Raw genomic sequence first — 25,191 nt, forward strand, 5'->3', positions numbered from 1 at the left:
CATTGAACTCGGTATAAAAAGAGTTTGAACTCTTGTAGGTAATAGACCAGAGATCGAGAGACCGGTAAGTTCATTTAATTACGTGTACAAATCACGCAAGTTTTAAATATGTAGTTGTTGGGGCGTGTACACAGCCGAACTATGGAAGCATGACGGTGATTTAAAGAAGATGCGAAAAGTAGTCTGCATTAAACAGGTTTTAGTTAGAGATCCACATGATTCGTAAATCTCAGATACTTCACATTTTCTAAGGCATGACCTTAAAATCTCCAGGCCCGTAGAGATGAGAGATTGTACTTACCTCTGCGCTCTCAGAAATCGTCCCAGCATCAAAATTTTTGACGGTAATCATGTAAAAAATAACAGATAACTTGGAAATGAAATATTAAATTGCAAAAAAAAAACAATCAAATGTATCAATATACTTTTGTGTCAATTTTATTCGTACAATTGAGGTAATGCCTATATTATTGACATTGCATTTAAACAAGTTCTATCACAGTTACTTAGTTGAGCTCCTCAGGGAGGGTGACGGCAGGAGAGGGTATGATGGGGGTTCCAATGATGACGGGGGCGACTGGGATGGGGTTGATGGGAGCAACGATTACGGGTTCAGGGACAATGGGGCCTTCTTCAGCCTCTTCGGCGATAATAACGGGGTCGGGTTTGACTTCATCGGACTCGTCAACAATGACGGGCTGCGGAATGATAGCAGCATCAGCTCCTGGCTGGTTCACGTTCACAATGATCTGAACGAGAGGAGTGGGCTGGCCTGGTGCGACTGGTCCAACGATAACGGGGGAGGGCACGATTGGCTCAGTGACAGCACCACCGTCGGGAAGAGGGAAATCGATGATTTCGGGTGCGAAAATGGGCTTGGTGGGGTTGGCGACAGCCACAGCTACGATAGCAACGAAAGCAACGAAGAATTTCATTTTTAACTGAAAAAAAGAAAAAAACATATTTAAACATCTGGCTACTCGGTGCCCATATTAATTATTTTTATTGCTTAGGTAGGTAAACGAGCTCACAGCCCACCTGATGTTAATTGGCTACCGGAGCCCATAGACATTTACAACGTAAATGCCGCCACCTAACTACCTTGAGATATGAGTTGTTAGGTCTCAATTTTCACAGTACGACCGCTATATATCAACAATTAATTTTTGATCGAAGAACTGAATAAGTAATAAGTAATGAACGAAAAATAAACAGTAAAAAAATTATTATTCGAACGTTTAAAAAAATGAAGTCTGACTGGTGGAATTAGCATACTGATTACTATATTATTAATATGTTTACTCCATAAATTGTACTTACATACTTTTGTTTGCTTGCAATGATCAAACTGATGCAATCGAAATGAATACGACCTATTTTATAGTATTTGGAATATTGCGTCTTATCATTATGAAATTAAGAAATATACCCAAAAAATTTATTGACCTATTATTTTTATTAAACCTTTTTATTCCCAATCGTAAATGATATGTGTTTGTTATCATATTGTAAGTCAATTTAACATTTTTCTAAGCATGACATGTACAGTTTTGTCCTTTGAGTTCGAGATCATTTTACAATAACAAAATGTTGCGCAATTCATGTTTGAGAGGAGGGCATTGACCAGAGAACTATTAGAACAATAAGACCAACGAATTAATGTTAATTTCTAAACACTGCTCAACTAACTAATTAAATGCGTCAAACTGATTAATTTCGACATTTTATTCAATTATACATTACTAGCGACCCGCCCTCGCTTCGCTCGTGAAACTTTAATTTATTATTTATTTCTCCACTATTTAATGGATGTTATTATACATATAAACCTTCCTCTTCAATCACTCTATCTATTAAAAAAGACCGCATCAAAATCCGTTGCGTAGTTTTAAAGATTTAAGCATACATAGGGCCAGACAGATATAGGGACAGAGAAAGCGACTTTGTTTTATACTATGTAGTGATTAAACATATTATTCAAATTATTCGTTGAGGATCAAAATACAACGAAAACGTCTCCTCAACTATTTTCTGGAGTTCATGGGTCTAGCAGGTGCTTCTTATTTGAGCAAGAACATAGGTACAATATCTACGTTATAGCTTTCGTCCGGTAAATTACGTACACGGACATAGACGTAAAATATAACTGCGTACTTTATCAAAATGATTATGGTTGTTTTATGGCCACTATAAATACGGAATCATTAAACAGTAACTATAAATGATAAGTTAATATATTTATCTATATGGCTCTTTAGTAAAATACGCCGTTTAATAGTCGTAATGTCGTAACAACTGTGAACCTCCGAAGACCTATTGAGTTCGGGTCGATGAACTTTAAACAATTAATACTATTCACATATATAGAGAGGGCGAAACTAGTCACTATTCAACAACATAACTGAATACCTCAAGCATTTTTAATCATTCAATATTAAATGAGAATCGACGAAGGCACAATCCGGATAGAGAAAACAAACACTTCCAACAGAAGCTACATAATATAAATATCTATACATATAAATGAAATTGGAGTGTCCGTTTGTAATATTAAAATAACCGCTTCTTACTACATGCATATATGAATATATATACGGTACATACATCAAAATAACATTTTTTACAATTTTTGTTTGTCTCTCTGTTTGTTCCGGCTAATCTCTGGAACGGCTGCACCGATTTTGACGAGACTATCACTGATAGGTAGGTGATGATATAAGGAATAACTTAGGCTACTTTTTTAGACTAGCTTCAGCCCGCGGCGTCACCCGCGGTACGACAATAACCGCGGGTAACATCGCGGGACTCAGCTATCAATAATAAAATTTAATGTTTCCGAAGCGAAGCGAGGGCGGGTCGCTAGTATAAAATATTTTTAGAATAGTACGATATGTGTGTGTGTATTTTTTTGTTGTTGTATATACTTCCCTTTAGTACCTTGTGCTATACATGTGCGAGTTTGTAAAGCATTATCTTTATTTCGGAAAATATTGCCACCCTGAGGTTGCGAGTAATCTTCTCATTCCAAACACCGCACTGCTTCAAGACAAAAGTCACGTGGGTATGCGTTGCCGCTAATGATAAAATATGGTAGCGAGTTGTTACTTCCAATGAATCTCAAGCTCAAAGAGCAATAGAAAGGCAATGCTGCGCGAGGGAATCAGGAATGGTGAGATTCGCAGCAGAAACATGGTCACCGACATAGTCCTAAGTATTGCAAGGTTGAAATGGTAACGGACAGGACAAATGACTTGCTCCTATCATGTTCCTATTTTTTTTATTTATTGCTTAGATGCGTGCGCGAGCTCACAGCCCACCTGGTGTTAAGAAATTACTGGAGCCCATAGACATCTACAACGTAAATGCGCCACCGACCTTAAGATATAAGGTCTAAGATCTCAGTGTAGTTACAGCAGCCGCCCGCCCGGCCTTCAAACCGAAACGCATTACTGCTTCACGGCAGAAATAGGCAAGGTGGTGGTACCTACCTACCCGTGCGTATTCACAAGAGGTCCTACCACCAGTAATATAGAATAGTAAATGTATAGAAATAAAATCCTATCTATACTAATATATAAATCTACAGTGGTTTTTACGGATGTTCCGTTATAACTACTGAACCATGCATTTGATTGACTTGAAACTTGGTATCCATGTAGAAAATACATGTGCTTAATGGATAGGCTAATATTTATATGAGTGTTGGACTCCCTAATTATAATGACAATAAATAAATTATTATTATTACTTAATTTTAAATGCCCAGCGAAGCGGGCGAGTACGGCTAGTAATTTATAAAGCTGATAAAATACGAAACGATATAGATCTATTTAATTAATACACTGAGGAGCTTATAGATGTCATAACGGTAATCGCCATATTCGATGACAATTAACATACCTTACCGGACATGTAGAACTAATACAAACCAGATTTAAACCAAATAGAACTGGTTTGTCGTGAATAGTGATGTGATATTTGTTCGAATAAAGTTCTACATTAATCTTACAATGTGACTTGAACGTATCATTGCCAGATACAAAGTAGATAATATTATAGATAAAATTTAGCAGTAGGCAGCGCGGTTGATAACGGTATTTTTTTCAAGTTTTTTTTTTTTGTAAATATTACCGGCTACTGGAATAATCAACGTGAATGTCACTACTCACCTTGAAATGTAATGCTATAAGCTCAATTCCTAGGATGGCAACACCCATATTATATATTTAAAACTAATAAAATAATAAGAGGTTATAATTATATTTTAATTTATTTATTGCATTTTACAATAGTTATTTCATCTGCGATATCTGATTTTCTCTCTTCTCTTTTTCAACGTATCTGATTTAAGTAGTAACGAAGCCCTTAATATAAATTCGTAGCAGCGGGTCCAGGTGATCGTTGACTGAATGAGTGCTAATACCAGGCAGGCTCACTAGATGCGCTACCACCAGTAATTACGCGAATTATACTTATTGCGGGTTTGATTTTTTGTTCACAATGCTGTTCCTTCACAGGGGCAGTTATTCGTGAACGTTTGTTGAAAAATAAATAATAGTTTAAAGATGCATGGTTATCAGTAGTTATAAATATTTTATGAACAGATATGAGTAGAAGGGTTATTTTGATAAAATCCTGAAAAGCACCCCACGCTTTTTTTACAATAAAATATTTTTTTCTTATACTATTTTTAATTCAAATTTATTAATATATATTTTCTAGTTTTTAGTTGGATTTTCTATAAAAGCGTATTTTATTAGTTTTTTTTAAACTATTATTTATTTTTCGTTGGATTTCATTTTTTTAATATTGAATTGTCATCGGTCCTTAATAAGTATACTAAATTTCGAGTTAATCCGACGTTTTGAAGAAGGTCAAAATCATGTTCAAAGATTCCGTTACAAACATACATACGTCTGAAGCTAATAAAAGCTTATTAATTAGTGCATGTAAAAGGGAAGATTTTCCACCGAGCGGGTGATATTGCTCGGTAGACCGATATTTCAAATGTTGCTGTTCGAAACTTGTATATGTGCAAGCTTATCTTGAAAATGTAAGCGGGATTCAAGCATCTGTCAAATATCTTGTGTTCTGTGATGGCTACCGCCACACCTGTCTTCGGGATTTGAGCAACGGCACAGCCGCATCGCTTGATACGAATGCACTGGACGTCTTATCCTTTACGCCAGGATGAATTCACCCTATTTTGTTTTTTTTATTACTTAGATGGTTGGACGAGCTCACAGCCCACCTGGTATTAAGTGGTTACTGGAGCCCATAGACATCTACAACGTAAATGCGCCACCCACCTTGAGATATAAGTTCTAAGGTCTCAAATATAGTTACAACGGCTGCCCCACCCTTCAAACCGAAACACATTACTGCTTTACGGCAGAAATAGGCAGGGTGGTGGTACCTACCCGCCCGGACTCTCAAGAGGTCCTACCACCAGTAATAGTAAATGCAAATAAAATAAAAAGGAAAACATTGGAATAAGTCTGCCAAAAAATTTCATTAAAATTACATAATGAAATTAAAAAAGGACAGTTTAAACGCCCAAAGTAGTTTTAATGGTGTCTACTCTCGAAATCCGAAGACAATAAATACTATTATAAATATTATAGTAACCAGAAAAACAAAACCCATTTAATCCTATACTAACCCATCTACCTTAGATGACATCACCGCGTCGTAAATAGTTTCAGGTAATACAGGAAACGGTAAGCCACATTTATCGGGTAGATAACGCGTGTTATCGGCAGTTCAGTATCTCGAAGTTCAACTGTACAATAACTTAATCATTTCGCGGTCATCGCAGCGAAGACTTGTTTAGACGGTACGTAAATAAAACACAATAGAAAACGCGTCTGCTTACAAAGCGAATATAAATGATCTATATATAGCTGTTGGTGCTTACGACATTTTATGAATGATATTACTGGTGGTAGGAACTTTTGTGAGTCCGCGCAGGTAGGTACCACCATCCTGCCTATTTCTGCCGCGAAGCAGTAATGCGTTTCGGTTTGAAGGGTGGGGCAGCCGTTGTAACTATACTTGAGACCTTAGAACTTATATCTCAAGGTAGGTGGCGCATTTTCGTTGTAGATGTCTATGGGCTCCAGTAACCAATTATCACCAGGTTGGCTGTGACTGCTGTGAGCTCGTCTACCCACCTAAGTAATAAAAATGATAAATAATATACGAAAAACTAAAAAAGTTTTTATGAATTAGCACATTCTGTGGTTCGAGAATAGAAACGGGTCTAAATGCTTCTGATGAGAATGCTTTTTTTTTAGTAACATTGATGGCAAACTTCGTGTACTTTCTATTTTAACCAAAAGTGTCCAGTGAAAGTGCGTTCGCACAAAATTGAGGATATCGCATATCAGCTAATTATTATTTAGGTTACATTGCGTGCACCGCAATTTGTAGGCAGCGGCTTGGCTCTGCTCCTGGCATTGCTGAAGTCCATGGGCGACGGTAACCACTTACCATCAGGTGGGCCGTACGCTCGTCTGCCTACAAAGACAATAAAAATAAATAAAAAAAGCAAGCCTAAAAACGGCTCTGAAATATCCTTTGTCAGAAATCAGTAGTTACCAACAGCTGACTTTGCTATGAGCTATTCCGATATATCCTAAAAAATGTTTTAATTCGTTCATACTTCATGTCTGATTTTATAATTATAGAAGTTTTATTAATAATACAATATATTTTTTTATAAAAAAAAACTTTGTTCGCGAGTGATGTGGATTCGCAGTCCGAAAGAATCAACATTAATGATTTTGATTAACTAAAACTACACGTCACTTTTGATTTATTGCTTAGTTGGTTGGACAAGCTCACGGCCCACCTGATGTTAAGTGGTTACCGAAGCCCATAGACATCTACAACGTAAACGCCTCCAACCATCTTGAGATATAAGTTCTAACGTCTCAGTATCGTTACAACGGCTGCCCCACCCTTCAAACCGAAACGCGTTACTGCTTCACGGCAGAAATAGGCAGGGCGGTGGTACCTTCCCGTGCAGACTCACAATGCGTCCAACCACCAGTTGCACTTTTGCTATAGAGTCTTAGTAAGTAAATACGAAATTTAGTAACATTGTATCGAGCCGAGTTTTGAACACATTCTTCATAATGGTTTATATCAACGAGGTACTTCAACGCCTATAAAACTGATTATAATTAAATTACAAAATAAAATACATTTTAATGTATTTATTGCTTTCATGGGTGAACGAGTTCGCGGTCCACTTTGTGTTGATGACCACTCAAGTGGATTCGGTAGTGATCACAAAAAAAAAAAACTACCTATGCTGATAGCCTTGAGAGGCTATTTCAGCTTCACCCTGACATGTAGGTGAGCTCACGGGGCTCAAACCTGAAGTGTTGCTAATACTAGCCCTTTTTTTTTCTAACGCTGGGGAATCCATTTACGGATACCCGGTCGAGAGGGGTAAGAGACCGGGTTATGTCAGACTCCGGCGCCTCCAGAGAAGACTAGCCCTGGCAAGAGCAATGCTTAGCAGAATCTACCACCGGATCGGAAACGCGACGAAAAACTCAGTGGGCTGTGTCTATGTTATATCACAACATGAACGCCGCTACCCACCTTGAAACTTGACGTCTACGTCTCAATTGCACAGTAATTACGCAATCTCTTCTTGCGGGTTTGATTTTTATTAGACTATATTTCGTAGGAGTCATTCGTGAACACGAGTAATAGGTTTCAATAGGAAAATTGGTATCTGCCTACATTATTCGAACACCTGCACAGTGATATCACTCAAAAGGAATTGACCACGCGTCTTATTCTTTAGACCACGATGACTTCAAGTAGGTGAAAACTATATTTGTACTTTCTACTACAACTACGTAATGACTGAATGTGGACATGGGAATATTCTCGGTTGCAATATTTTCTTATTGGACATACAAATGTTAGTCTTAAACTCTACCTAGGCTAGGAAGCTAGCTAGCTTAGGAAGTGTTTTTAATTTGATTTGATTTGAGTAGATAGCTCATGATGCTATTTAATACGAAATTAGCTACCTTTATCTATCAAATCCAGGTCCACATTTGGAGTCGAATCGATGATACTTTCCTTTTTTTTACCTGATTATTATCGAAAAGCAGTGGTGTAACGATCTTAACTTAAGCCCGGGGCACCATACCTTTTTAGAATTAGTTAAATAGATACCTATTATTATCATAAATTTCCGGAAATCGATTAAAATAAAAATAAAAATTATCGAGATTTGTTTTTGTTTTGCAGACCTTTAGTACCCTTTGTGAGTAGCGCCAGGTGCATGATGCCCCGTGCCCCCGCTCGCTACGCTACTATCAGGAAGCAATAAGTTTTCATTTACTAGACTAGGTACCTATAAACTTATTTATTCTGTACAAACTTAATAAAAGTTGACTGACAGACTACAAAATAATGCACTCTGGTTTGAAGTGTTCATTTAATTTCGACTTCTTGTCAACAAAAGACTGCAATCCAGGCCCAAGGGCGGGTTGAATTTCAGATGGTGCACATGCATGAACACACTTATCTATACAAATAATAAATTCATTAGATTTAAAAGCATGTATGAAATAATGGCTCTTCCATTATTCCCACGGTTTAGTTCCCTTACGGTTTGTACTTGTTTAAGATTAGCTTCATAACGATAGAGAGCAACAAGGTATTGGGAGACACTGTCATGAACCTACAACAGCCTACGGGTATACTATTAACTTGCGACCGAGAGGGCTGGTGGTCGTGGCGCCGACCACCACTGGTCCGGCGTCCCGAGGGGGAGGGTAATGGAAGACATGTGCTTCACTTTACCCCCTTTGCCTTTTCCAGAGTTCTGTCTCATGCGAAATTCGAACGTGGGTTGTTGAGCGACAGGAGGTTTTAGTCAGTTCGACTCCGACATGCCGCGCCCTCCATCTTCAGTTGAAGGCGGAAATCTGGCGATTTCCTCCTGACCAAAAAATAATAATAATAATACTGTTAACTACATACTATGGCGAATATGACATAGTGTACAATATACCGTTTGTAGAAATGATACTAAACTCAATGTGGGCACTGTTTTACACTGAGTTTTTTTAAATACTTAAATTACTCCTAGCTCTTAGTTTAAAAATTAAACGCAGGTTTTTAAAGTTTTTTGTTAAAATTGATACTTGATAATTTACTCAAGTTATTTTATCAAGTTAAGTACAATATTACTCAAGAAGGTAATTGTGAAAAAATTAATAAAAAACCTTATTGACACAACCTTTTATTTCCAGAAATTTAAATAATATATTAGTGAATTTTATTCACACACATTTCAATCATATAAGCTGTTTCAAATCATACTCAATTCATTTACAATTTACCTTTTTTGTTAATGTTCACAAAAATACATTTTTAAACATAAAATGTTTGTGTGTGGTAAAATTTAATTCAACAAATTATTAATGAGAAATACATTGCTTTTCTATAAGCATTACACTTAAAAACCTAATTTACTTTGAATTTATTCTTAGGTTTCACCTGAATAGTTTATTCTGTTTGAAAATTTTAAACATTAATATAATGTAAGCACATCACAACATCATCATCATTATCCTGCCCTTCTCCCAGTCACCTGGGGTCGGCGCAACATGTTTTCTCCTTCCATACTCTTCTATCATATACCATTTCTTCGCTCACTCCCCTCCTACCCATATCGTCTTTCACACAATCCATCCATTTCTTCTTAGGTCTACCTCTTTCTCTAAATCTTTCCACATTCATAGTTAACACTCTCTTAACAACCTCATTTTCATTCCGTCTCATCACATGTCCATACCATCCCAAACGTGCACTCCTCAGCTTCTCTGTCACAGGTGCCACTTTCAGACTTCCTCTAACGTATTCATTCCGTATTCTATCCATTCTCGTTACTCCACACATCCATCGCAACATTCGCATCTCTGCTGCATGCAATCGCCTTTCATCCGCCACTTTCGTTGTCCAACAAGCACATCACAACAGCAATCTAAAATTAAAGTTCTGATTAATTAAGTTTAGGATGTTTAAATTGTTTTCTGTTCATGAAGATAATTATACTAATTAATACTTCACAATTTATTGCATGTTTACATACTGTTTATTTATCTGACTTAAAAATACAAAATGGGTTACAAACACCAATAGATAATTAACACTAATAGATAACAAACATAAACTTTGAACAAAGACTAAGCACTTGTTTTTTTTTATGATTTATGATAATAATTGCTTTTCATACTAAAAGACAGCCTACACCAAAAAATTTCACTAACAAGTAATTAATGTTTCCTATCATAAGTACGCCTTCTCTGATCATCTATTTTCACAAGGTAATATGTTCCTGGGAACAGGACATCTAAAGAACCAGTAGGCTCATATGGTGCGGAATGATAATTTTTAGTTCTAACATCCATTATGTCTGAAAACTTACTGGGTTCCACACTCTGCCTTTTATCCAGTAAAGCAACTGTTTCATGTAATGAGGAGATAAGCTTTTCTAACTTTGATCCAGTACTCATGTCATGACATACATTTATGGAATACATTGTCGATGCCAATCCTGAACCGTATGAAAACAAAGCAAACTTCTTCCCAATTAACTGATCTGGAGATTTGCTTATCAAATAAGACACAAGACCTCCGTATAATGATGGTGTGTACATATTACCAACATTACGTGCAATATGAAGAGAAGGTTTTGTTTTCTCCTCAAATAAACTTAAGCTATATGTCATAAATGCTTTTTCAACTTCCCTATCAAAGTAAGTATCTTCTAATTTATGATTACTAAACTCGGAGAGCCCAGGAAATTGTTTCTCACGTTCCTCAGCAGGTATATTCAGAAAATCATTGAAGCACACTCTTGCTAATGATTTTTGAACGAGTTTACAGTACGGAGAGTGAAATAACATACCATCTAAACTAAGCAAACCTTTGAAGTTAGGATCAGTCTTTCTCATTTTTTTACTAAATAAATTATAACAATTATCTAAAGCATTGAGGTAACACTGTATGGATAGTTTTCCATCTACATAAGGAAACTCTGATGATAAATCTGGCTTGTAAAAGTCATATGCATGTGTCATGTATGAAGCCCGCACTCCACAATCAAACACAAGGGGTGCATCAGGCCCTATCAACATAGCAACAGCACCAGCACCACCTGTAGGTCTCGCAGGGCCCTTTCCATAGACAGCAATGTCACCAGCAACAACTATGGCCTTCCTGCCATCCCAGGATGAAGATTCTACCCAATTTATGGCATTAAAGAGAGCAGCAGTGCCACCATAACAGGCATTAGTTGTATCTATTCCTTCTATGTCAGTAGCGCCTTCTTTAGCAAACAATGTCATCAAAAATGTCTTAACACTCTTACTTTTATCAATTATAGTTTCTGTGCCCACCTCCAAGCGTCCAATATCATGCAAGTTGATCTTTTGTTTGTCAATTAGTCTGTGCAAGGCTGTGAGACAAATAGAATTGATGTCTTCACGATCAGAACAGAAACCCATTTTACTCTGGCCCAAACCAATAGTGTACTTGCCAGTAGACACCTCATCAAATTTTTCTAGTTCAGTCTGATCAACGTATTGCGACGGGAAATAAAGTTCCATGGCGAGTATGCCTACATTCTCAACTTTTCCGCCCATATTTACAGTATACTGCTTTCACAATATGAATTGAACAAGTGTTAACCGGCGCGAACTAATAAGAGCACTATTTACCGACCGTTCTCTGGCCAGTCGAAACTCGTCTGTCAATGAATGCCGGTCGAACACAGACGTCACACACTAACAGTAGGTATCGACACGCACGAAACACCATTGACCCAATACCAACATAGGCAGCAACTAGCTTTCTTTATTATAAAAACTAGTGTGCTTGGAGTATCTTTATTTATTTTATAAAGAAGTTTGTCGCGATTTATCAGTATGTTTTTAGTACAACAAGTGGGTACAAATGAATATCAATTTCATGCAAAAATTGAAAATCTAACCGTAAATCTATCGACACCAAATAAACTAGTTTATATTTCACTTATTTCCATAAGTTATATCAAAAAGCAAAAGTGAACTTCAGGAATCAGCAACAAGACATAACGGTGGCGTAGCGTTTGCTTTTCATAATCTTTGAACATAACAATTATTTAATGAAGTAATATTGTTAGTTAGCTGTCTGTAATTATTTTAAAACCATTTTGTTCAATTTGCTTGACTTTGTGACTGCAGTAAATTTAGGTGAAATATTAACATACCTACTTCCATACTTTTTTTAAAATAAAAGTGTTTAAAATATCTAATTATCTATGAACAAAGCAAAAAAAAATTTTGACGTTTGACATTTTTAAAATGATGTAGCGACTAGGTAGGTACCATAGACCTTTACTACTTCAGTGGTAGGTAGGTACCGCTGAAGTATGAAACCTTTTTTTTATGCTTGAAAGATTGCTGGTAGCCCGGAGGCCTTTCCAGCTTCACCAGGACAGGTGGGCGAGCAAAGGCTCAGCCAGGAGGGGTGGCATTTGCTAACAACTGCCCGAGCGCCTCCGAAGGAGACCTAACAACTCAAAAGCAATTGCTTCGCGAATGAATCTACTACCGGATCGGAATCGCGACCCACTGAGAAGACCCGGCGAGAAACTCAGCGGGCTGATGCATGGGTTAGGCTGCACGTCGACCTCTTTGTCGAGTTTGACGAGTACGGTTACCGGGGTTCCTCAGCCTGCTCCTAGTGTTAGAGCTGAAGGTATCTAATTTAAGAGTTATTGGATCCGTAAGGACGTGTCTAGGGCGACGACGGTGACTTACTCCTGCGTGATCAGGATTCGGGAGTATGAAACCTGTAGGTACCCAGTACGGTACCCTAGCGTCATACAGTAAATCATCAATAAATTTACAGTATAATGTCAAAATTGACACAGTTCAACCTTAATGCAAGAGTACCTACTGGCTATGTTCCTCAATGAGTACACAAAACTATCTAGGCTATGGCTAAACTCTAGACTATGAATACTGATCTACTGATCTTAGTACTTAAAATTAGGTAATTACTGAAAAATGCAACTTTCTGGCAGAAACACGAGGAGCAATGTCTTTTGTTATTCCTTGTGATATGAGTTTTATGTATCTGTGTTAAAGTACAACGGCTGGGCCACTATTCAAAACGAAACGCATTTCTGCAATCTGCTTCACGGAAGAAATAGGAAAAATTTTGGTACACAGTTGTATGCGCTCATAATACGTGCTACAACGAGTAATTAGGTAAATTATATTTTTTTAAGGTTTAAATTTTATTACACGATGTTATTTCTTCATTGTGGAAGTCATTCGGGTACATATGTTAAGTACGTATGTATTTCATTAGAAAAGTTGGTTCATGCCTTCAGGAGTCAGCACTGGCATAGTGACATTGCTCGATACGAATGTCTTAATCTTAACCTTTAAAGACCACGATGACTTCTATTACATAGACAAGTGAACGAGTTTAAGACCTACCAGGAGTGAACTGGTTGCTGCCCATAGACAAAGCACTTGAATCTCAATTTTATAGTATAGCAGCAATCACAACTCACACTAGTCACACTCTTCAAACCACTTTACCCTTCAGAAATAGGACAAATATTAGTGCATACGATAACGTATCAAAATAAAACATTAATTTTTGTTGTATTACTTTTATTTGTAGTGAATAGAAAAGACTGGTTAATGATCCAATAATTTATTGATATAAAAGTTTAGCTATTTACAAAAACTAATACTAATTACACACTTGATTCTTCACAATCATTTTTACTGTTATATCCAAAATCTCCGACATAGATTTTTTGCTAATGAATTTGTAAAATTTAACTCCTGAAAGAAAAATAAGCAATTGACTTCATCGAAAATGAGGCGCAGTGAACGAATTAATCTCTAAACATAGAACGGTAGCCTTTTTAATACTCGTTTAAAATCAACCAAAATTATTAGTATTAATTACATAGATTTTCTAAAAAAAATCATAACCATTGTTTGCATTTTCTTTTATATTAATAGCTCCCATGTTCCGTTCTATTTCATCTCATTCCATGTTGAACTTAAGGCGCTTATTTAGTTTATATTTATGGTGAATATGATACTTTATTTTCAGAACTAAAGTGGGTTGTTTTATGACCTGCGCGTCAAAAGTTGCCGACCCTTACATTATAACCAATCAACAATCAACAACAAACAAACAGAGTTACGAAATTCAACATTCCACCCCAATTCCTCTTATCTCATGTTGTGACGCAAATGGGCTCTGGCTAACGCCTCTGTAAATCTGCTACCAAAAGTACCTAATCGATTTTTTGGCAAACCTGTACTTATAGCAGGTCAAAAATATTCTAATAAATGCAATTAATGCACAACACTAGATATTCAGATGTTTATGTATTAAAGCACAGACTTCAGAAGTACCTACCTCAGTGAAACCACTCTTTGTGCCATTTTCGTATTAAATAGCAACGGCTTTGTTTATCCTTCGAGATTTTAGAAAACAATAAACGCCAGAACGTACCGGTAGAAGTTAAGATAAAGGACAAATTTAATTACCAGAAGGGTTAATCCGAACTTCGAAGTCGCTTGTGCCATCCCATGACCGAACTTCTTCTTCTTTGTACAAGTCCTAAAAAAACAATTTTAAATCAGTCTCAATTTAAATTCAATTAGTAAAAAAAATAAACAACAAATAGGTAATATTAATATGTATAGGGAATGCGTAACAGTATGTTTTCTGGCAATTCGCAAAAATTACGTGCCTACAACAAATATGAGATTAATTCCCTTCTGTAACTGACCTGTACTTCAAACTCCGACTGAGGTAATTGCATGTCATAATACGTAAATTTGGCTGCGTAAGGTATTCCATCGTCCCGATAACTCACAAATGCCATAGCAAAGGAACCGTCATAAAGTTCTCTTTTCCATATCTCTAATTTGGACCTCTGTAACAAATATCACATGTTCAAAGTCAATCAAGGTGAAATGCGCGCGATCTCCATAGCGCGATCGAGACAAAAAAAGTACTACCTACTACAGTAAAATTATTTTTAATTTAAAAGATCTAATAGCGTCTATGCATGGAACTGTCATAGATAATATAAGTACATTTTTCTGACAGAAATGTTCTGTTTGCAAGCCACAACAATTCATTTAGCCATTTTCGGTACATATCGGTTGTCTTCACTTTCTCATCGCTCCGATCTCAACATTAGTAATAAACGGCGTTGTGATATTGAATAGGTACAATAATAACCTTATTATTAATAGTAACAACATAATAGAGCATTAGGTTAAATTTTAATAGGTAAATAATACCTAATTAAAAGTACTTTTACGGTTTAATCTCGCATTTCTTTTATTGTCAATATATTCTTTCCGGCGTTTCGAATAATTTACATTTAGGAACAATAAAAACGCGCGATACAATCTTAAAACTAGTTTTAATTATGTCTGCGACTCGCTAAAACCGGAGAGAATATTAGGTAAATAGGGTCACCAATTGTGCTGAGCACTAATAGATAGGTATGGTATACTCACGGATCCAGATCCCATTTTTTTCCAAACACGCAATCCTTGTTTACCCAATTTGTCTTGGTTGACGGCTATAATGTCTCTGTTCAGTAATATTTGTTTGAATTCTGGCCTTATCGTTGCCAAATCAGTACTGATCAGAAGCGGTGCTGCTAGGATCGCCCAAACAGCCATTTGTACTTTAGCTTGGTCCACCGATAGACCGAAGTTGCCAATTAGTAACTAAAAAGAAATTATTTTATTAAACAATATAAGATTTTAGGAGAAACGTAAAAGGTGGGCAAAAAGAAGTCATTCGATGCTGTTTGGCTCTCATTTTTTTCTAAATGAAAAACTTCGATTCTGTTTTTTGATTATCTTTATTTGAACTTTTAGAATTTAGAATTATTGGTGAAGTAAGTATTAAGAGCATCTTCCAATAGGGTGATCTCTTTTGGCCCACCTTGTACATTCATCACACCGTTTTTATCACCATTATGTCAAACATAGAAAAGAACAATTTGAAATGCGTGACCTTGTGCTACAATTTTTTTTTTTTATTCTACTAGATGGATCAAGCTGTAGTTTTATTTCTCGTATAGCTTTAATCCTTATAACCTATTGAGGTCAAATTTAACTTGAGAAAGTCAAGCCATAAATTGACAAAAGAGGAAATAAATCAGTGAGGGGGTTAAGTTTAAAAATTAAAAAGGTTGCATCTATTACGACTACTGATGGACGATGAGAAAGTATTTACACCCAAACTGGACTCGAACTTCCGTATCTCCTTTCCTCATCATAACCTTCTGACCTCAAAGTAATGTTTGAAAAACTAAGTAATCTGTCCCACTAACCATATCAGGGTCGTTCCAGTGTCCAGGCCCGGCGTGCTGAGCAAGCCTGTCCTGGTTGTCACCAAACCAGGCCATGATCTTCGTAAGAGATGCCCAAGAGTCTTCTATATCATCATAATTGCGCCAAAGGTTACAGTGCTCTGCTATCGATGCATAGTTTGGCTTAAAAAAAAACCAATTATTTAAATAGGTCATAATTGACAACACATATTTATGAAATAAGAATATGTGAGTCCTATAAAAATCAAAGGCAGCTAAATCCAAGTCTGTCAAATATTCAGGTAAACTACAAAAATCGGCCCTAAACACGTCATTACGCATCCTCCTGATCCGTCGAAGTACTGCTCTTGCTAGGGCCAGTGTTAATTAGTTTGAGAAGCTGAAATAACTGTTCGGATAGCTACGATATTCTTAATTTTAAAGCAGATTTATAAAGAATGAGAATATTACTAATAATCTGAATTTTAAATGATAAAACTTCGTTTATTAGTACTTAGTACAGAGTAAAAATAAAATTTTTGAACTGAATTTGTTAGAGATTTAGCTGCACTTGTTATAACATGAAAATACCAAAGCGTGTCCAACTAACTAAACAAGATAGCGCCATTGTTAATCCATTTTACGACATTAAGGCGTTTAGCTGCCTTTGATTTTATAGGCCTCGTGTACTAGTTTGATTGCTAATCTAAGCCTAATAGTTAAGAATAACAGTGCTTTCGCTCATTAAACTTGTATTATGAAAACATTAAACCTCCTACCACAGCGACTGCAAAAGTTTTTGTCAAATATCTTGGTATTAATATGCGTAACCAAATAAATTCTGCTCAAACTGCCCTGTTTACTAAAAATGAGAAATTACCCAACATATGAGAATTGGGCGAAAAGTACAAACAGCTTCATAGAAAATATCTTTTAAGGTTTACGTAACCAAATAAAAAACAATACCAATATCTTTTTTTCCTCTTGATATGCTGGCCAGCTACAGGAGTACAAGATGGATCGTCCAGTAGCGTTCAACAATTTACCGAAGTCTGGATAGCCTAAGTAACATAAGGAAGATATTTGTAACTATAAACTACGATAAAACCATGCCTTAGAAATATAGATTTGGAGTTTGGAAGTAAGTAGGATTTTGTGCGATAGCGTTTTGATATGTGTTAGTGCCATGCCAGAAACACCGAAGCTTACGAGTGCATTGCGACAAGGAGAACGTTGTACTCAGTTTCAGAAAAAAACCGGAAGATCGTTCATAACATCAAAACTGTCAACTTCACAAAAACGCAAGCTACAAAAACGTTAGGTATAAAATGGTGCAAATCTGTCCTGTACTGCCAAAAAAGGCTACCTATTGGCATCTGCGACCTCTTTGAGATCCAGATCAACATTCTTCTCTTACTTTCTAACTGAATCCACAAGCAGGGTATTTGTGTTGCCTTCGTTTACCAATCCCTAGAAGACTAGGGTTGACATGTGACATACATTCATTGGTAACAATGTGAGTTAAACTCATTCCCGATCCTGCGGACAGAATGGAAAGCAGTCGACGTCGCCCAAAACACGTCATCTCGGATCCTCCCGATCCACTAACGGTGCTTTTAGGTACTTCAAGCACCGGTCACCGTTCTCGTCGAACCCGTCGCTTGCGACGAAGGGCTCGACGAGTAAATTAACTCTCAGACACAGCCCACTGAGTTTCTCGCCGGATCTTCTCAGTGGGTCGCGTTTCCGATCCGGTGGTAGATTCTGCGAAGCACGACTCTTGCTAGGGTTCGTGTTAGCAACGTCATCAGGTTTGAGCCCCATGAGCTCACCTACTAGCCACGGTTACGCTGAAATAGCCCCTAGGGCTATCAGCTTAGGTAGGGAAAAAAAAAAAAAAAAACCAAAACTATATCGTGGATAAGTCCTGTTCTGACCATTACAGGATAAAAACATAAAGAACGAAGAATATACCTTTATCCATTTGTATCGGGTCAATATAACATCCATCGAGCTTCAAATAATCGATTTCCCATTCGACAAATGTGTTGATATCGATTTTTTCGTTTCCAAGCACCCCGGGGTAACCGGCACATGTGAGGTTTCCATAATCTTCGTACATGCCGAACTTTAAGCCTTTGCTGTGGATCTGAAAGTAGGGTTATTTTTCTGTAGTAAATTATTAGATTTTACAAACGAATACAGATAACCAGGAAAGATGGTTGACAAAGATGATGTTATGTCTCAGATGTCATGCGTTCACAGTGTGATGGCTTTAGGCTCTATAGGCGATTTAACACGTCATCTAGCTACTCGATTTGATTCTCGAATAGTTCCCAGTGAATCTATGCTGCGTTAATGCCCTTAATTAATTTTAACTTACATTAATGCTTGCACTAGATAGCCAGAGGGGTATACTAGGGGGCACGTGACCATCCAAATAATCATCATATCTAGACAGTACCAACTATAGCTTAGGGCCAGATGACAGTGTGATTTGCCCCCAGTTATTTGTTGACAGTTAATAAAAATTCAGCAAAATAATATAGTGTTATGTTAAAACCTAAGGAGGATTGACGTTAGGCAGGCGGACGGTCCTAACACTTATGCCAAATCCCTATGCAACATGATAATATGACATACACTTACATTTACTGGTGGTAGGACCTCTTGTGAGTCCGCGCGGGTAGATACCACCACCCTGCCTATTTCTACCGTGAAGCAGTAATGCGTTTCGGTTTGAAGGGTGGGACAGCCATTGTAACTGTACTGAGATCTTAGAACTTATATCTCAAGGTGGGCGGCGCATTTACGTTGTAGATGTTTATGGGCTCCAGTAACCACTTAACACCAGGTGGGCTGTGAGCTCGTCCACCCATCTAAGCAAAATAAAAAAAACATAATGTAGGATTAAGGCAAAAAGAAGAAGATTCACATTTTTGTGTAAATTGTATAACTTTACGCCCAAAACAAATACTTTACTTACATAATCAGCTATGGCCTTCATCCCATTTGGAAATCGTTTCCTGTCGGGTACCAGCCGACCTTTATCATCGCGTGTCTTCTCTAACCAACAATCGTCGATACCTAAATATTCATATCCTGCATCTAGATATCCTTCGCTGACCATCAAATCTGCTGTCCTTTTTATTAGGCTCTCGCTGAGAATAAACATAATTTTTAATTTTTACATTTGAAGGTACCTAATGAATAATCACGTTCGCAAATTATCGGAACTCTGTTCCGGTATTGTAACAGATAGGCAATTCTAGATTTTATAATCTATTTAATACTAGCTGACCCGGCAGACTTCGTAGTGCCTCAATCGATAAATAAAAGACCTAAAGTTTTGTATAAAATAAACTTAAAACAAACAAAAAGAATCCGTTCGACGGGGGTCACATCAAAGGAAAATCAAAATTGTTATTTTCATTCAATTCCGAGCATTTTCATATTTATCTACCTTTTAAACCTTCTCTGGACTTCCGCAAATAATTCAAGACCAAAATTAGCCAAATCGGTCCAGACGTTCTCGAGTTTTAGCGAGACTAATGAACAGCAATTCATTTTTATATATTTATATAGATATACCTAGATTAGTCACGAATGCTCGGTCCCGTTAAAATTAAATGTCTAAATTATATATTCAGAAATATCAATTACTAAAACGACAAGTAGCGGTGCTTATTTTATCATTATTTCCTTAAAGACACATACTTCATTGAATAGTCCCGAAATCATGTCAGAAACTCTATGACTGTGAGAACAGTATTCGGTAAATATTATTATACTACGTATGGGTTTTTTTTAATAGACACCAAAAATTTAAGCCATAGTCAGGTAGTACCTATTCACGTATAAATACCATAGATAATACACATAAATTAGTTATAGATATGCAACTCAAGCACTCAACAAAAATGTTTACGGGCGTCGGCCACTGGATGGCTTCGCTTCGATTAGTTTCTCATTACTCCTGTTGATGGCAGTATTTATTTTTAATGAAGGATTTTGTAAATTTTCAGAAACCACTAATTAATAAAATCAATTTATCTATAACAAATAAAGAATTGTACATAATATGATTGTATATTTTTTTTATTTTCTGTGTTTAGTTATACAGTAATTAAATGCCTTTACTTTAACAACATATAAGTTTAGGGGTATCCGTTACAAGATGTCGCTAGTTTCCATACAAAAAAAAATATTTGTCTTAAAGTATCGCAGTTTCAGGGCCCTGATAAATAAATACCTTATGCATTCGTTAGGATATTTCTCGCAGTCGGTTATACACCTAAAACGTTCCCATGTCAGCCAGCCCATTGGTGGTGTCATTGCTAATCCATTATTCAAGGCGTAGCTGTGCGATATTGTTAAAAAAACTAAAATCAACCTTATCATCTGAAAACAGGTACACTTTTAGTTCATCAGTATTTATTACGCTTACATACACACGCCACTGTATTTATCGCGAGACCTTCTCCGTAGGTCACGATTCCGATTCGGTGGTAGATTCAGCGAAACACTGCTCTTGCTAGGGCAGGTGTTAGTAAATTCTCTCATGCTCAGCCCCGTGAGTTCGCCCATCAGATGTGGCGAAAACTGAACGGCCCCTTGAGGTCATTGGCAGATACGTTAGCAAAATAATAACTTAACGAACTCACGGAACGGCTATGTGATTACCAGAATCTATAACCATGCTGTCAAAATCTCAACTTTTTTTTAATTATTTAGTGGGTAGAGGAGCTCACAGCCCACCTGGTGTTAAGTGGTTACCGGAGCCCATAGGCATCTACAACATAAATGCCGCCACCCACCTTGAGATATAAGTTCTAAGATCTCAGTACAGTTACAATGGCTGTCCCACCCTTCAAACCGAAATGAATTACTGCTTCACGGCAGAAATAGGCAGGATGGTGGTACCTACCCGTGCGGACTCACAAGATGTCCTACCCAATACCGTCTTTACCATAAGGGCACACGGGGCCCGCGCCCAGGGCCCCCATTCTCAGGGGGCCCCGAAAGACCGACAATTTCTCTCACACGTTTATTCTTAAAACATTTTTGTCGGTCACATTACACTTTTTTCACAAATCAGTAATCAGAAGGTATTTACAAGGCATATACTATGCCTATAATAGAAGATTTTGCTCAACAGAAATCCCGAAAGAAACCGTTATCGAAATCGTAACCAAAAAACAAGCAGCATTCTAATATCATTAATGAAATACCTATTATAATATGTCATTAATGATATTAGAATTAGAACATTATGATATACATAGTGTATTTGATTACCTACAATAAATGGTCATACTCAATAAAAAAATGTTATTATAATTCGCTTTTTTCACTTTCCAAAAGGGCCTCAAATTCTTGTGTGCCCAAGGGCCCATCCTAGTTTAAGACGTCCCTGGTCCTACCACCAGTAAAATTAAGTAATTTATTTATTTATTAAGTAGGTAATGAAAGTTGTTTATTATGTAATTGTTTATTAAGTAACCAGTAAGTAAATTGTTTAATAAGTAATGACGTAGGAGGTGACAGAAATAAATAGGTGGCACCGATAAAACACTTGCGGACTCAAATTAAAAATAAACGAACGCTTGAATCTCCAAAATCGTGCTAAACAAATATTTTTGTATTTCGACTCATTTTGTGCCTGTATCTCATTTTATCGTAGCTACTTAGTAAAAAATTTTCCTTGTTTTACAACCTAATGTCATATTAAGGTCATCGGTCATTTAATTCAAATCATAAAGTTTCCTGTACCCATGCAGCATACAAATAAGTTTAATGCATATATTTATCAGGATACATACGATATTGCCGCTTAGTAAGTACCTACACAGAAAAGCATTTTTTTAAATACTATATCTTTTTTATTTCTATCCGTTAAAATGTCATCGATGCATCGGTGATGTAGTGGTAATTTTGTCAATGTCCCTCTTGAAGAAGTCATCTGTCCGGGAACCAACAAACTCTTCAAATATGTTTTGTACTGTAACTCAGCTACTTTTTTTATTTATTTCCCTTGTAGATAGACTAGCATACGGCCCACCCGATGATGAGTGGTTACCGTCACCCATAGACTTTAGCAATGCCAGGGCCAAAGCCAAACCGCTGCCTACCGTTAAGTACTCTCTATTAATTTTTAAGTACTATTAATTTCTAAGTACTATTAATTTTTGTCCTGAAATCTGGCGCAAAGTCTAGTGTGTACGGTAGAAGACGCAAAACTTCCAACCTTCCAAGATCTTATAGGTTAGAGGCCATCTGTTATGTCGTATGAGATCGGGCGTTGTCGTGTAGGAGCAGCGGAGACGACCAATTAACCAAGGCTGGTCGGAGATTCACGAATTTCTCCATCATTGTGTTCTTCACAGTACACATCCGCAGTTATGCTGGTGTCGCTTAATAAGAAGCTATGATAAGTTTTTTGATGATATGATTTTTTACCGGTGGTAGGACCTTTTGTGAGTCCGCACTGGTAGGTACCACCACCCTGCCTATTTCTGCCGTGAAGCAGAACTGCGTTTCGGTTTGAAGGGTGGGGCAGCCGTTTTAACTATACTGAGACCCTAGAACTTATATCTCAAGATGGGTGGCACATTAACGTTATAGATGTCTATGGGCTCAAGTAATCACTTAACACCAGGTGGGCTGCCAGCTCGTCCACCCATATAAGCAAATTTTTTTTTATCAACACTGCTATCAAACAGTACTTAAACATGTAACTCATAAAAAAACCAATTTAACTGTTTTTTAATTTTTAAATAAACTACTACTAATTGAATAAGAACTGTCTGATGAACTCATCTTTGTTTAATACTTCACTATTAAATTTTATTACCTTTTGTTTATTTCACTTTTACACTAAACACAATATTGCCAATTACCCGAGCACAACAATAGCGGAGAATTTTAGGTGCGTGAGAGCAGACGTCGACACTAACGCGCATGCGCACTTGTCAGTACCCAGGGAGGAAAAGCTAGACTTTCTTCCCTGTACAGCGGGCGGAAAAGTTAGACTTTCTTGCCTGTACAGCGGGAGGAAAACCGAACTTTCGGCGTAGGTAGGAGAAAAAAATATTTTATAGGCTGCGAGGAGTGCGTGGTTCATTGCAAATGGCTGCGGAGCCTAAAAAGTTCTAATCTTAATTTATCATGATCATAATGTCTCCCCTCTTTCAAAGTGGAACGCATGACTGCTTCATGGCAGAAAATACTAGGTATTCAGTTTTCCGATACATAGAATCTGAACGCGTAATTACTCTACTGCTTCATTTCCGAAACTCTGCCACCAAGTATAAACAATACAATAATAGCTATATAATAGGTATATGGTCATTTTTTAAATGCAAGTATAATAATATGTGTAAAAAAATGTATGTTTTTTTTATTAATGTTTTGATCAATCGTACTGGATTACTTTCAGTACGATTGAATGTAATGTTTTTCAATCTATAATAATATATTTTTTTAAATAGTAGAAAAATACGTGCCGCACTATAATATTATAATATTACTATATTATTACTATATTATTCTTTCAATTAAATAAAAATTGTGAGATGTTTTATTAATGAATATTAATTGTAAAGTGTGTCTCTGTAATATATATTCAAATACGGTCAGATGTTTAAACAATGCCGTGACACGGCTACTACGAGTACTTAGCTGTGAAATTTAAATATTTTTACACACAATTAGCATGTAACCAATGCTAACATTATATATAAAATTTCTATGGATGTCAAATTAAATCGACGATAATTTAAACAGCTTCTACGGTATGTAACGCTTTGATTTTTTCATTTTGTTATGTCCTGTATTTCAAATTGTCTATTGTTTTTTGTTTGGGTGTACTCAAATAAGTAAAGTACCTTCGCTCGTTTAACATTACATTGGTATACATACGGACGGGACGTGGTCATGCTATTCTACGTAAGCACCACACAACTCGTCGAGGATATCGCCCCCGTCATCTGACTGCCGGAGTCCCGCAAGGCTCCGTGCTATCCCCGATATTATTTAGTTTGTATATAAATGATATACCCCGATCTCCGGAGACCCATCTAGCGCTCTTCGCCGATTAATCGGCTATCTACTACTCGTGTAGGAAGAATTCGCTTTTGCATCGGCGACTCCAGATCGCAGTAATCACCATGGGACAGTGGTTCCGGAAGTGGCGCATTGATATCAACCCCACGAAAAGCACAGCGGTGCTCTACAAAAGAGGTCGCCTTCCGAATACCACTTCGAGCATCCCACTCCCTAATAGGTGCGTTAACACCTCCGCCGTTAGCCCCGTCACTCTCTTTGGCCAGCTACATACCGTGGGCCTCGAAGGTCAAATATCTAGGCGTCACCCTCGACAGAGGGATGACATTCCGTCTCCATCTCAAAAGGGTATGCAACCGTGCCGCCTTCATATTAGGACGTCTCTACCCTATGCTTTGTAAGCGAAGCAAATTGTCCCTTCGAAACAAGGTGACACTCTACAAAACTTGCATACACCCCGTCATGACGTATGCAAGCGTAGTGTTCACTCACGCGGCCCGCACCAACTTGAAGCCCCTTCAGGTTATTCAATCTCGATTCTGCAGGATAGCCGTCGGAGCACCATGGTTCCTGAGGAACGTGGATCTCCACGATGACCTGGAGCTCGACTCTGTTAGTAAGTATCTACAGTCGGTATCATTACGCCATTTCAAGAAGGCGGCACGACATGAGAATCCTCTTATCGTGGCCGCTGGAAACTATATACCCGATCCTGTAGACCGAATGGT

General features: G+C 37.2%; 3 protein-coding genes across 4 annotated transcripts in view; all 3 read right to left on the minus strand.

The window, feature by feature from the left end:
* Window positions 1-412: 412 nt before the first annotated feature.
* Window positions 413-2,109, minus strand: LOC101740711 (uncharacterized). Of its 2 annotated transcripts, none has more exons than XM_062674074.1 (2): window positions 1,321-2,109; window positions 413-941 (listed from the first exon to the last, which is right to left on the minus strand). In XM_062674074.1, the coding sequence occupies exon 2, from the start codon at window positions 933-935 to the stop codon at window positions 507-509; it is 429 nt and encodes a 142-aa protein (XP_062530058.1). In that variant the 5' UTR covers window positions 936-941; window positions 1,321-2,109; the 3' UTR covers window positions 413-506. The 2 variants fall into 2 exon arrangements, with proteins under 2 accessions (XP_062530058.1, XP_004922439.1); XM_004922382.3 differs by having other exon boundaries at window positions 1,325-1,571.
* A 7,152-nt stretch (window positions 2,110-9,261) lies between these two features.
* On the minus strand, window positions 9,262-11,812 carry Hmg-s (3-hydroxy-3-methylglutaryl-CoA synthase). The gene is given in 1 exon segment (NM_001099827.1): window positions 9,262-11,812. A coding segment is annotated over 1 exon segment (1,371 nt). The 5' UTR covers window positions 11,685-11,812; the 3' UTR covers window positions 9,262-10,313.
* A 1,924-nt stretch (window positions 11,813-13,736) lies between these two features.
* The window catches only part of LOC692881 (alpha-N-acetylgalactosaminidase), a gene marked incomplete in the record, with an annotated part of 31,312 nt that continues 19,857 nt past the window's right edge, over window positions 13,737-25,191 (minus strand). Inside the window, 10 exon segments of the mRNA NM_001046726.1 lie at window positions 13,737-13,886; window positions 14,607-14,679; window positions 14,852-14,998; window positions 15,594-15,809; window positions 16,421-16,582; window positions 17,366-17,460; window positions 18,374-18,548; window positions 19,386-19,560; window positions 20,652-20,984; window positions 22,830-23,091. Coding sequence (NP_001040191.1) covers window positions 13,792-13,886; window positions 14,607-14,679; window positions 14,852-14,998; window positions 15,594-15,809; window positions 16,421-16,582; window positions 17,366-17,460; window positions 18,374-18,548; window positions 19,386-19,560; window positions 20,652-20,800 — 1,287 coding nt within the window.

The sequence above is a fragment of the Bombyx mori genome, chromosome 19 (genome assembly GCF_030269925.1).
Source record: "Bombyx mori chromosome 19, ASM3026992v2".
Lineage (NCBI taxonomy): Eukaryota > Metazoa > Arthropoda > Insecta > Lepidoptera > Bombycidae > Bombyx > Bombyx mori.

Excerpts from the sequence above, each read along its gene's own strand:
- LOC101740711 (XM_062674074.1), bottom strand. The coding sequence starts at position 935 with ATGAAATTCTTCGTTGCTTTCGTTGCTATCGTAGCTGTGGCTGTCGCC.